Source organism: Aythya fuligula, chromosome 10, assembly GCF_009819795.1.
Source record: "Aythya fuligula isolate bAytFul2 chromosome 10, bAytFul2.pri, whole genome shotgun sequence".
Lineage (NCBI taxonomy): Eukaryota > Metazoa > Chordata > Aves > Anseriformes > Anatidae > Aythya > Aythya fuligula.
The window spans coordinates 1,872,469-1,885,934 of record NC_045568.1 but is presented as its reverse complement, the minus strand read 5'-3'; the positions used below and the strand labels follow the sequence as shown (position 1 = coordinate 1,885,934).

The window sequence follows — 13,466 nt, the reverse complement described above, 5'->3', positions numbered from 1 at the left end:
TGCTTTGCTTCCTAGCACAGGTTACAGAATCAGGCCCTAACAGCAAATGTAGGTTTCTATATTAAACCTTCTTTATCAATAGAGTCAGAGTCACAGAATTATAAGGGTTGGAAGGGACCTTAAGAGGTCATTGGGTCTGAAATAGAAGATTAAGTCAGTTCTGCAATATTTTATTGCACAGTTTTACTTTGATAATAATTGTGCATTCATAAACAGTGATGACCCTTAAATATTCTTTACCAGTTACCTAGGTAGGACATCACATCATTAATGCTAAGGAGGTTTCAATTGGCTTGGTCCTGTAGAAATACGGTTAAAGGGATTTTGTTGTGCTTGTTAGGTGATATATATCAGAATTTTTCAGCCTTGCTGGTTAGTCCCAGACAACAGTTTTGGATGATGGCTTGCTTGCCAAAGTCATGCTTATCTAATGGTGCGTTATGCATGTGTAGTGCGCGCGTGTGTCTGTGTGTGTGTCTGTACATGTATACATATAATGTGTATATATATACACACACGCACACATGCACATATATGTTGCTTTTCCTTCAGTAGGCAATATTGTTTGTTTTGTTTTGTTTTCTCATTAGATCACAGGTTTTGTTTAACTAATTTCTGTTTATGCAAAACTAAACAGAAGTATGCAAATATTTGACATTTCATGTGTAATCACAAACGTTTGCACCCTGCCTGCTCTGTTCAGGGCTATTTTAGTGATGCCTGGAATACGTTTGACTCCCTCATCGTTATTGGCAGCATAGTAGACGTCGTTCTCAGTGAAGCTGATGTGAGTATACCCCAGCTTACTTTCCCCAGTCCCTACTTCTCTTTCTCTGTCTCCCCACTATTTCCATCATCTGGACAAGTCACAGATTTTGATCTGATGTTTCTAAAGTTTGAGTACAGACCATTCATAGGTCAATTATGTTGATATGGGAAATAAATAGCCTTTTTTTTTCTACCAATTTTTTTAGCTAAGAAAAGGGAAAGATTGTATAGTGGTACATCAGAGAAGTCTAGAGTGTTTCTGTGTTATAACACTGTCCTTTTCTTCTCTTTTTCTGTTTGTGTTTTTCTCTTGCTCTCTTTCTGCTGAATGCTTGTCCTAACAGCACTATTTCACTGATGCATGGAACACTTTTGATGCCTTAATTGTTGTTGGTAGCGTCGTTGATATTGCTATAACAGAAGTTAATGTAAGTAGCAACTGTTCATGCACTAAAAAGTAATTGCTGTCATCAAGAAATACAGAAAATGTAAACTTAATATCCCCAAATTCTCTTTTTTTAACAAAAGTATGCTTTATACTGAAATTGAAGACCAAAATATTGACATAGATGTTCATACAAGCTGTTATTATAGAACTATAAATGAGTAAAACTTCACGTGCACACAGTATAGTAAAACAATGGAATTATATCTTTCTATTTATGTTTGGATTTTTTTTTTTAATATATAGAATGTTTAAAATGAAATGAAGCCTCAATTGCTATTTTATTTGAAGCCCAATGATTTTTGTATGTAGCTTGACTCAGATAATTTAAGCATCTGTAAATTGTTTTAATGGCTTAGCTTAACAAATAATTATTTTTTTTTCCCATGGGAGGTACGTTTTATAAAGTGGTTTTAGCATCTATGTCTCATGAGGTAGTGGAAGAAAGGTACAAAGAGAAAATAAGGACTTTCATGCCATGGAAAATAGAATGTTAATCCCCTTCTCCCCCTTTTTTTTCCTTTTCCAATACTGCAGTAAATGTTTTGAAATTCAATTTACTCTTAAAATTATTTGAAGACTCCATCTTTTCACCAAAAGTTTGATTAATGGCCACTACATGTGTAGGTATTCCGACAATAAAAAGAGAGAAATTGTGATTTTTTCTTATTTTCTTTATGACTTGCTGGTTTTAACAAGGAAAGCTGTATGACAAAAAAAGATAAATGAAAGATAACAAACCACAGAACAGCTCTGGAGCAAATGCTGTCCATACATACATGTTTCTTTAACTAGTCAAAATGAAATTTCAGAGGAAAATGCCTCTTCTCTTTAGTGCATGTCAAGAGCTCAAAAAGGGAGACTGAAGATAGTGAGATTTACATCCAACTCAGCAACCAAAAATGCTCAATGAGTGCACACTCAGCAGGTGTAGTTAGCATATTACACCTGCTGGAGATCGTGTCTGCTTGGCATTCTGAGAACAAAATTATCCACAAATACCTACGGAGATGCAGGTCCCCAGCATTCACACCTATCAAAGAACAGATTAATCAGAGAAAGCTGTAGATGTAAGTGGTTTCTTGGTATTATCTTATTTGAAGATTGCATATTTCTGTGCATCAGTCCCACTTTATGAGCTGGCTAAAAACCTTCATTTTCTCATAAAATTGGTTTAGTAAGCTACTTGCTAGATACCTTTATTTTTTTTTTATTTTTTTTTTCCTTTTTTTTGTCTCTGATAGATTTTATTATTTACCCAAATGCTTTCTTTTCAGTAGGGATAGTTAACATGCAACATCTTTGAAAAAACTTTAAATTTTCAGTAAATACTCTTAAGTGGTGAATATAATTGCAATATCTCTATTTTCTATTCGAGAGAAGCAAGGCAGAAAAGTTGTGATATACCCAAAGTCTTAATGGGGGCCAGTGTACAGTGGCTCTTAAGCCCTATGCATTGCATACTGTTACCAAATCAAAAAAAAGAGTCTGCTAAGAGTGTTCACATTTTGGTTCTAGATATATTTTTATCAAAAGAAAGTAGAGAGCAAACCCTTAACACTATATAGCACTTCTGTAAAACCCAGATTTTAACTTCACTAAAAAGCATTCAAAGAATAAATATATGCTGTATGTTTTATTTGTCTGTTCATTTGTTTTTTAAAGTTGGCTATCCTTTCTGTGGCTATCACTGCCATTTAATTGAAACAGTTTCTCAGAGAAAAGATAGATTAAAATGTATTTTTCAAAGTGGTTCATGCCAGCAGCCAGATTCTTAGGATCACAGTGCTCCAGTGAATAGCAGATTTGATACCCTGACCTTCAATTAGACAGTAACTTAATTTTGGAACTGAGAATACCTGAGTAAAAAGGTTGCTGAGGAACATGGAATAGAAACTGTGTTTGAAAAGGCTGTGATCTGTTCCAGGCATTCCAGAATGAGGAGAAAACAAAACAAAATGAAACTAAAATGCTTTGTTCAGATCAGTGATCTGTAAACCACCTGACCAGGAGCTTGGATTTCTTGGGCTAGTCTAGACCGAGGTTTTGTTTCGATGGTTTGTTTTGGTTCCTCTGGTTTGATGAAGATTACTTTTGCCATCCCTGTGAGTTTACACAGCCTTCACCCACAGCACAGCCCTTCTTCCTACTGATAGCTCTGCGAGCTCTGCTTCTGCAAGTGACCGGGGGCTTCACAGTTGCCTGGATCAGGTGCTGAGCACAAGCTACTGGCAAAAGCATGGGCCTTAGTGAGGCAGAAGTGAGTAGATGAGCAAGGATATGGCTGCTTGCCAAAGGAGACAGTTCTCATACTGTGCCCATACAGGTCTCCCTTCAGTTCGTATTAGCTTTGGCTTCGATAACATCAATTAACTGCAATAGCTGCTGCTGAGAAACAGTGATGTGCATGGTTTTTAAACTTCTTAGGTTCTAGTCTATTTGGTAAGCATAATAATACATATTATAAATACATTTCACACAAATATAGAAAACAAATGTATTCTTTTATTTATTTATTTTTAAGATGGCAGAATGCCTTCAAGTGCGCACACAGTTTATTGTCTCACTAAGGACTTCAAATTCCTCTATACAGCTGCAAATTCCACATACAGCCAGCTCAAAGAATAATCACAATCAAAATAATTTTATGCCTGATTCACCTTAAATTTTACTTACTGATTTTATGTTAAATTGATCAAGAGTCTAATGACTGACTGCATTACTGGAAAGAAAATGAAGGAGTGGTACTCCTACTCATTAAGAATTGCTGTCCCTAATGTCCTTACTGAAGACATTGTCCTTAATGAAGACATTAAAAAATATCTCAAAATGTACTTTTGCAATTATAGATGTCCCTGCGTTTGTTGCTGTATGGACAGTGTTAATTTGACAGCATTACTTGTAACTGATCACTGCTGAGCTTTCAGCTGTGATGAACACGGACTTTTTAGTGATTCACTCACTTGTCTTGAAACTACTCTGGAGATCAAGTAGTGATCTTCAGCTAAAGTACACCCCACAGTCAAGAACTAGCACTGCATTTCTTACTTTTTCATAATATACTCACTAGACAAAAGTCTTATCTTTGATGTCTTTGAGCACTGCACAGCAGACTGTTTGTGTACTAAGTATTGTCTGTTTCTGGTCTTTTTTTTCCACTTTTTTTGTGTGTGCTTTGTTTGTGCAAGTGATGAATGTGTTTCAGTTTCAGTATAATTCTGGGCTTGATTTCCCATTTTTAGCATGAAACAGTGTATACTACAGTGTCTAGGGAACTTTAATGACTTTTATTGTTTTGATTCTATTGAATTATTCCTACTTCATTAGTTTTGTGTCAGCTTGTGTAATACAAATTTAGTGTTTTAGAATCTCTTTCTCAATATTTTCTTCAGCATTTGGAAATACACCATTCCATCCTTACTTTTATCTAACAATGACAGTGATCCTGGAAAATCCACAGCTCTGCTAAGATGCTAACAAGGCTTTGTTTTCAATGGAATTTCAGGCACCATTGAAATGGCACCTGTATAAATTCCCAGTAGAGAAACTACTTAAACTGAGGAAGCTCAGCCTTGTTGGAGGGGTGGTCTGAAACAGTGTAATGTGCTAGCACTGATGTAAACCCAGATCTTGTTGATCAAGTTGCAGCCCGCTTAGTTGGTCAGTATAAATGAAGATTTAAAAGGATGTGAATACCTAAAATAACGTACAGAGACTTGAGATGAATTAAACATTCTTATTGATTTGCGTACATAGTTGCCTCATGCGGTGGGAACAACTTGACCTTGTTGTGACATTTTAGCTGTATACATTCAGACTCATTCCAAAGGCCAGCAATTTTAACAATATTGTATCTGACCCAGTTTTTTTCAAGTGAGTGGGTTAGACTTTCTAGTTACGTATCTCCTTGATTTCAGTATTAAGTTTTGGAAATTAAGTATGTTCTTTTTATTTTGCTGTTCCTTTTCTTATTTTTTTGAAATTTTATGATAATGTGTATGGTGCCCTGAGGCTGATTCTTCTGATCCAGTAACATCCCATTTACACTCTGTCCAGGAAATTACTGTGCTTTGAATATTTCAGTGCCCATGGAAATCAATGTATTTAAGGTGTTCAGCAATTTACAGGACTGCTTGGCATTCTCAAGGACTGGATCACTGACCGGCTCCAGAAATGAACCACCTCAGAGCAACATATATTTTGGCAACACACTATTTTCTATGATTTTTTTTTCACTTTGTCATTTAATATCCTTTCCTTTAACCAGTTCTTTTCATGAGCCTAATTGGTTTTCATGTTCATTTTATTTTTAGAAATTTTTAGAGGCAAGTATATATAAGTAAATATATATATGGTATAGAAATACAAAATTTAAAAGCACTACTAAAATCTATATAATTATTTTGGCTTTTTTGTAACCTTTTGTTTTCAAAAAATTTCACATGACACACAAGATCTTGTGTGGTCATAAAAATGGTTCCTTTTGACTTAAAAAAACAAAACAAAACAAACACACACACACACACAAAAAAAAACAACAACAGGGTGGTGGTTGTGAGACTCAATATGTGGTCAGCCCATTCTGGGAGATGAACATCCTTAACTTAAGGCAATGAGAGAGAAATAAGTGGAAATAAATTCCAAGAAAATGAATAAACTCTTAAATGGAAATAATAGACATGGTTCAACCTGATCTGACTGTACAAAAATTATCTTCATATTTGATGGTTCAGAAACCATTTGGATGACCAGCACTAGATGACTTAAAGGCATGATCACACTGACATACAGTAGTAGATACAGAGGTTTTGATTCACATTTTTTATCATTCATGTGCTGCCAAAATGTCAAGAAAATGACGGAGAGTTCACTTTCCTTTTAATTTGTGAAAATGTTTAATGCAGCCCCTGTGAACCTAATCTTATGCTTCACGTTCAGTAAGATTCAGGTTCTTTGCTGAAGTAGGACTTCAAAGAAGAGCTTATATCTTCCTCCTAAGCGCCTCAGAAAGATCTGTTCATATGGAACTCAGCACTGTAAACATGTGAGACTTACTCAGTGCTTACGCTACCGTAACAGCTAACAGTGGTTAGTAGCAATGAGATTGACCAAAAAATGTCTCTCACAGAACCAGAATCAGATATTCTGTCATTTGTCAGGAAGGAGCCAAATTGTCACCATTTCAGCACTATGCAGCGTGTAACACTGACTTGAGGACAGTGGGAGGAGACTTTTTGTTTGCTAGGCTGCTTGTGGAGCATCTGCTGGGACGGCTGGGGCTCGCTCTTGCATAACTCACATCCACCTCCTGTAAGAGATTCTGGATTCCAGTTTTGGAATTGCTTCCATGAAGATATTAATACTTACAACTTAGTTATTGTACAACTGAATATATTTTGGACTGTTATGAGAACAGTATCCCATGTCAACAACAGATGTTATGAATTTAGAGTATTAAATACTCTAGGAAACAAGGAAAAATATGCTTCTTAATATACTATCTTGGGGTTCTTCACATTGACTCAAAGTTTTTACTAAATGATGCATATGGGCTTTTGATTCGTGTTGAACAGGGAATATAGAGAGCGATAAGAATTGCTACTAATTACTTGGTAGCTAATTTGAATCCCAGTAATGATGCTCTGAAGGAATCATGTATACATACAGAGGTGCACATACACTACATGTTTCTGAAGATATTTTGGCAACCTGAATGCTTTCCTGTGTATGTTACTGTCATTGCATGCATTTGTCATTTGCATATTTCCTGCTATTTTTAAAATTGTGATTCCATCATCATTATGTGTTAATTTGCTTTGCATACTGTAGTACACTTCAGCACAAAATATAACAAGAAATTTGTTCAGAACTGCCTACTAACATCCACAGTTTTGCACCATGTTTTTTATTTTAATTTTTTATTTTTTCCTTAAACACAGAACTATGGTTTGCTTCCAATGCATGGTGCAATCAGTTTCACACTGATCACAGTTTTGACATTGAAGCTTTTCCAAAGTTAGGATGTTTATTTGGAGCTTTAATTGCAATCTGAGGAGATGGAAAGAGGAATTACAGATTAGGAAATGTGCTTTTTTTTTTTTTTTTTTTTTTGTAAGCAGTAATAAATACCAGCAGGTTGCAAACATTTTAATTAGTGAATCAGAAATTTTGGCTGATCATTGGTTAATCTTTTTTGAGGGTTAGGATTATTTTGAGTAGAAAACTGCTATATTAAGCTGTGATTAAGAAAAATATATATAAGTTACTGATTTAGAGTCTATTTGAAGTATTTAAGAAGTGGCTTAAATTTATGGAGAGATGAGGTGCTTTGCTGAACTAGGCTCTCAGTGTAGCTGGCACATGGCTGACAGAGAGGAGAATAATTAAGCCAGTCTCTGTCCTTGTTTACCTCATCTCAGTGCATCTGTTGGGCAAGTGGTGAAAGCAGAAGCTGCTCATATAAAAATAAATATTCTAGCTTTGCTCTAACCTTGTGCCCATTACCAGACTTGTAGCAGTAATACCAGAAGCACAGCTGCCATCTTCAAAATCATGTAGTCCCACGGGGGACAAAAAATGTGAGAATGGCCATCCAGTGCCCATGTCTGGGACACGGGTAGTGTTGGAATCATTGCTGGAAGGTGAGGGGAGAGCAGTTTGTAGGCACAACCTGGCCACAAAAAAATACTTGGACTTGCAGTTTTGTCAGCAACTGTCCTCCAAAGATACCACTCAACCTGCCCCATCTCAATTCTATTCAATACTTTTCCTACATAATGTGCCACATACTTGTGTGTGTACATGTTAAGCAATATTACTGAAATTGTAAATAAGTTTGTGTTTGGATAGTATGTTTTTTTCCTTATCTGAAGGAAGCAGATGTTCACTGTTGTCAATCTCTTTGTTACTGAAAATTGTGTCAAAATCTTAGTTTCCCAGATGTTATTATAACTGGTGCTGGCTCGACATAAACAAATGTTAATTTATCTCTTAGATTAGCATTTCCCTTAAAGAAGCATGAATATTGCTTCTGATCTGTCAGTATACTAAATTAATTGGAATTATTATTCATAATGTGAACTGAGCTGATGTATTATCAGAGAGAAGTGCCAGAGAGGGTAAAAAATCAGATACACTCATTTTAAAATGTCAGTACCCAAAACAGTTGGCCAGTGATGGGCAGAAGTTTAATGTTTTCATCTCCAGTGGAAAATACTCCTCAGGTACCAGGAGTTTGTTTTCATTCTTTGTTTCTAACATTTGTCCCCATCTCAGTACCCTGGTGTTTTTGCACAATTTCTCTTTTGTGAGCAGGGCATTTTCCTGGCCTGCTCTTACTGCTTGCATTTGATATCCTACCACTGCCCAACAGCAGCTAATCAGCCATCATGTCAAAAAAAAAAAAAAAAAAAAAAAAAAAAAGGGGGGGCTTTTACGCTCATCACTCCTGAGTATTTGCAGTGGGAAGTAGAACTGTTCACATGCAGTTTTGGTAATCTGATCTCTGTCTGCAGTATAAAAACTGGGAATTAAGCATTTATTAAAATCATAATATGCAGGAAAAGTTTTTTTTTCTTTTTAACCTATTGTTCCTTTTATGAGTTTTTTAATAACAAAATCCAGTGATCTTAATGCATATGCTTTCTTCATTATTTTTTTCTTTTGGGATGAAATTAAAAATCTGTAGGACTAAAGTATGCTTATCCTGATATTATATATTCCATTATACATTGTTATCCTAATACCATTTGTAGATTATTGGGGCCCAATCCTTTTCCTACTGGGGAAAGATCTCAAATGCAAAATCCAGCATTTTATTTCATTCTTCTAGTGCCAGCTTGTGAAGATGTTGTAATTTAATATGTTCTCTTTCTGTCAAATACTTAATTTAATTTTTGATAACACAAAATATTGAATACTAATTAATTTGATTAATGATTAGGACTATCTGTCTCAGCATGCCAGTTATCAGAAATTAATGTGAAATTTCAGGGCTCGTCTGCAGAAGTTGTAATGAAACCTGTTTCCTTTAAAAGTTTCAGATAAAGAGGAATTATTTCTGTACCGAAAAATCAGTAACAATGTGGGTCTGTGTGTACTAGTCCAGGTTTATTGCTGATGTAGTTAGACAGCCTTGTAAAATCGTTTAAGCATTGTGTGGTATTTTGGCATTTATGATGTGGTATTTTGGCATCTATGCTGTTTGTGATTATGGATTTCTCATTAATCAATATTTTGGTGGTTTTATTTCAAATTATTGAAATACGCAGGGCATTTCTAATGCAGCAACTCTCTTTTATTGACAGCATTTTATTTATATGTATTTTATACAAGTGCTTACAAAGCTTAGACATGATAGCTGATTTTACAAACTTACTGAAGTCTGTTAACTAAAGTCTAATGATGAGATCTGGGTCTTTGTTAACATTAATGCCTTGCTTTATTAATAAACCCTAAAACAGTTTTAGAACTGTTTCAGAAAATACTGAAATCCTAGCAGGGCAGTAATGCATATATAGAGATTGCATATAGTTCAACAAATGGTTATTTTTATCTCGTTTTTTAGCCACTTTTGATTTCTTCATTATATATGTTTTGAAAAAAAGTAACAAATAAAACAATTAGTCTTTTAATAAATACTGCTAATGATCTGGATTCAGGAAAGTGCTACCTTTTATATTGTTGTTGTTATCATTATTTTACCATAGTATGTTTGTATGATATACTGTTAGTATTTTCAAAAGACTCATCTGCTCTCTGTTCCCTTCTTTTCTTCTGGGTCTTATCCTAGGTAACAGCAAGGCTTGAGATCTTACTCTGTTTCAAAGAAAAGTGCGGCACTGAAAGTGTGCCCGATGTATCCTCAGTGTGTTGGAAGCAGCACTGGGGAGGCATCACGGTTACTGCATGTGACCCTAATTGTTGAGAAGTGCCACTTGAAAAAGGTGTACATTTTAGACAAGAGAGTAAGAGCCATCACTTGGATCTAACCTCCCAAATTCCATTTTTGGTAGTGCTATAAAGTTTTTAAAGACTTTTCCATTCAGTTTTGAAAAAGCTGCAGTGAATCTGTCCATGCACAAGCAAGCATAGACATGTGGTCCTGTAAGCTTTGATAGCTGATTTGCCTGTCTGGCCATTTAGTATATTGGGACAATTTCTCCAAAGATGGACAGAGACATTTTAAAAAGAGAAGTGAGTTTCTTCTTCACAGGAGTGAAGAAGAGTTTAGCTCTGAACAAGACGTTGGTATGCCTCTCTCCCCTACCTGTAGCTCATGCGGGTTGTACAGATCTGTTCAAAGAGGTCAATTAAATCCTGAAGCCCTTTCTCCATGCCCAATCCTGCTATATCAGCTCAAACGTACAGGTACTTTATGGGTGATGAGAGACTCCAAATTTTGCCTTCTCATTGGCACCCCCATGGGAGAGTTAGCTTTTGTGTTACTGTGCTAAAAATGTTTGTCTGCCACTTCAGCTGAGTGAAAAATCTGTCCTTCTTAAGCCTGCCTGTCCTGATGCTCATCAATGAACAAATTAACTCATGTGTATTACTTTGCTTTAAATGAACTCCTGATGTGATATACAACAACAATTTGTTGAATATGGTTAGGTTCCAGTGATGGAGTAATCAACTTTGAAGAGAAGCACATTGGAAAAAGGACCTTGAAAAGCCAGTTTGACCCCAAAGCTTTGTTCTTGAGTTTTACTTAAGGCTTATTGCCACAGTTTCATACAACCATGGAAATTTGTGTCTAATTTTGACTGGCTTACCATGGGAGTAGGCATTTTATTTTGTATTTAGTTTACATTTATTCTCTTAAACATGCTCTATACTAGCAGATTTAATATCAGCCACCAACAGTGTTTTAGTGTGTCAGCCAATGTGTAATGCTAAGGGAAGGTTTTAATAAGTACTTAATGTTCTGTTCCAGGAGTACATTGAGTTGAAAGATGTTCATTTATGTTTAGAAGTGAAAAATGTCCTTCCTTCTGTTTATGGTGAAGCTGATTTTTTGATCTTTTACTTGATTTTAATATTTAATGTTCTTAATTTCTTAAAGCCAAAGCCAACTGAAACAGTCACAACTGATGAGTCTGGGGTAAGATTAGTAAACTGACCCCGGTGGTTTTACCTCTACTTGAGTTTATTCTTTTTACCATGTCTCTATTTTCCACCAATTTTTTATGTATTTTTCATAACTGTCCTACTACAAAGGTGTATGCAGTGGTTTGCATTTGTTGTCAATGTACTATTGAAGTCTACTACAAACAAACCCAACATGATCCTTATTAACAAACCAGAAAACTTGGAAATGCATGTGATGTGTGAAGCATTTCTACAGGTCCTGTGTTTTTAGCATGTAATTTTTCCTTTCATATCATTCTTATCAAGGTGAAAAGGTCCTCAAGATACATTTTCAAATCTTACCTCTTCCACCTTTGCATTTGATGTTGTTTATCTGGAAGTGTTGCATGTTTGAGTTTGTATTTGGTTTGACTTCTCCATGATACTCTTCAGAACTCCGAAGACAGCGCTAGAATCTCCATCACTTTTTTCCGTCTTTTCCGGGTGATGAGGTTGGTGAAGCTGCTTAGCAGAGGAGAAGGGATCAGAACTTTATTGTGGACATTTATTAAGTCATTTCAGGTTAGCAAAATTTATTTAAAGTTGCTTAATTATTACAACTATTTACATACCAATTTTTGTGATATAATGCATTGTAGAGTGCAAATAACATTTCTTTTGAAATTCATGCTAGCAGTAATTACATTTCTAAATTCATTTGCATGTTAAAGCTAAAAGAAACTTTGCCAGTTAATTCAGTGAGACCAAGGGTCATTCTTTGTCATATGATGTTAACTGTTACAATGAGATTTTTACAATACTTCATAAGAAATTATTTGGTATGTCTAAAAAGGATTTTTTGTGAAAATAATTTAAAAAAATTACAGGTTTGACACACACAGGTCTTTTACTTCTATGTATTTTTATTATATGATTACAAAAGAGAAATTCAATCTTTTGTTTGTATAAAACTGATTTCATAAGTGTAGCAAATAGATATTTCAATCCTGTCTCCTGAAAATTCTGAAGAATGTGAAGTTAATGTAGTATAGTGGGAAGTACATTTGTGTTGTCAGAAGTAGTAATGAAAATAAAATCTGAAACTGGTAAAGATGGCTCTTCCCCCTGGATTACTGGCAGAAGTAATTTAAAATATAACGAAGTTCATGTTCATTATATGTGGCAGAATATTAAGAATGACAGGTAATAACATTTTATGCACTTGCATAAGAAGAAAACAGCTGGGAAGACCTATGGCATACAGAGAAATTATTTTGTAAATGTAAATTGAAATTATGGTGTGAAATTATTAAAAGACAATGCACCTGTCCCTTTCCTAGGCTCTGCCTTATGTTGCCCTTCTGATAGCCATGCTGTTCTTCATCTATGCTGTCATTGGAATGCAGGTAATTATAGGGTTTTGTTTGTTTGCTTGTTTGTTTGTTTGTTTCCTTAGTATTAAACAAAAGCTCAGTGTTGGCTTCTTTGAGACCGGTTGACCAAAGTGCTTATTGAAATGTTCCTTTGATAGTGGTGCTATGTATGAGGCAGAGCTTTAAGAGTAATGTAGAAACCTTTTATTGGCTATGATTTTGGCAATCAGAAACTCCAAAAAGATAAACAAGAACTGGGTGTGAGCTTCTAGTATCTTCATTTGCTGAGGGGAGCCATTCCTCTTTTGTATACTGTGAGGCTTATTCTTCCTGTGCATGAATGTATGAAAGAATGCATGGCTTCTTTACTTTATTCCCAGATTTGTTCTGGGAATATGGCATTAAAATCCTGGCTTTTTTTTTTTCTTCTCCTGTCTTCCATGAGAGAAATGAACAAGGAAATTATTTTCCTTGTTTAGAACAAGGAAAATAATCTAGCTGAGGATTAGAAAAAGGTTTTCTTTTGATCTCAGAGTTGTAAGGTTCCCAAACCAACTCAAAGGGAAGCCCTAATTAAACATGATGAGATGAGGAAACGTGATATGGAGTGTAGATTTGCTTCCTGAGTCTTAATCTTCTTTTTTAATCTGAAGAGAGCTTATATCCTTACAGTCCAGCAGCTTGTATACAGAGCACAGTGACCTTAATCTCTCAAAATGAAATAACAGCCCTTACTGTGTCAGTGTATTAATGTGAGGAAAAAGAATGGTCTTGCAACCAAGGAATTGCAGTTTAATTTTGGAGAAATGAAC

General features: G+C 35.3%; 1 protein-coding gene across 1 annotated transcript in view; it reads left to right on the top strand.

Moving 5' to 3' along the window:
* CACNA1D (calcium voltage-gated channel subunit alpha1 D) overlaps positions 1-13,466 on the top strand; it is a 189,868-nt gene that overhangs the window by 137,810 nt on the left and 38,592 nt on the right. The window contains 4 exon segments of the mRNA XM_032194296.1: positions 704-787; positions 1,113-1,196; positions 11,735-11,863; positions 12,622-12,687. Coding sequence (XP_032050187.1) covers positions 704-787; positions 1,113-1,196; positions 11,735-11,863; positions 12,622-12,687 — 363 coding nt within the window.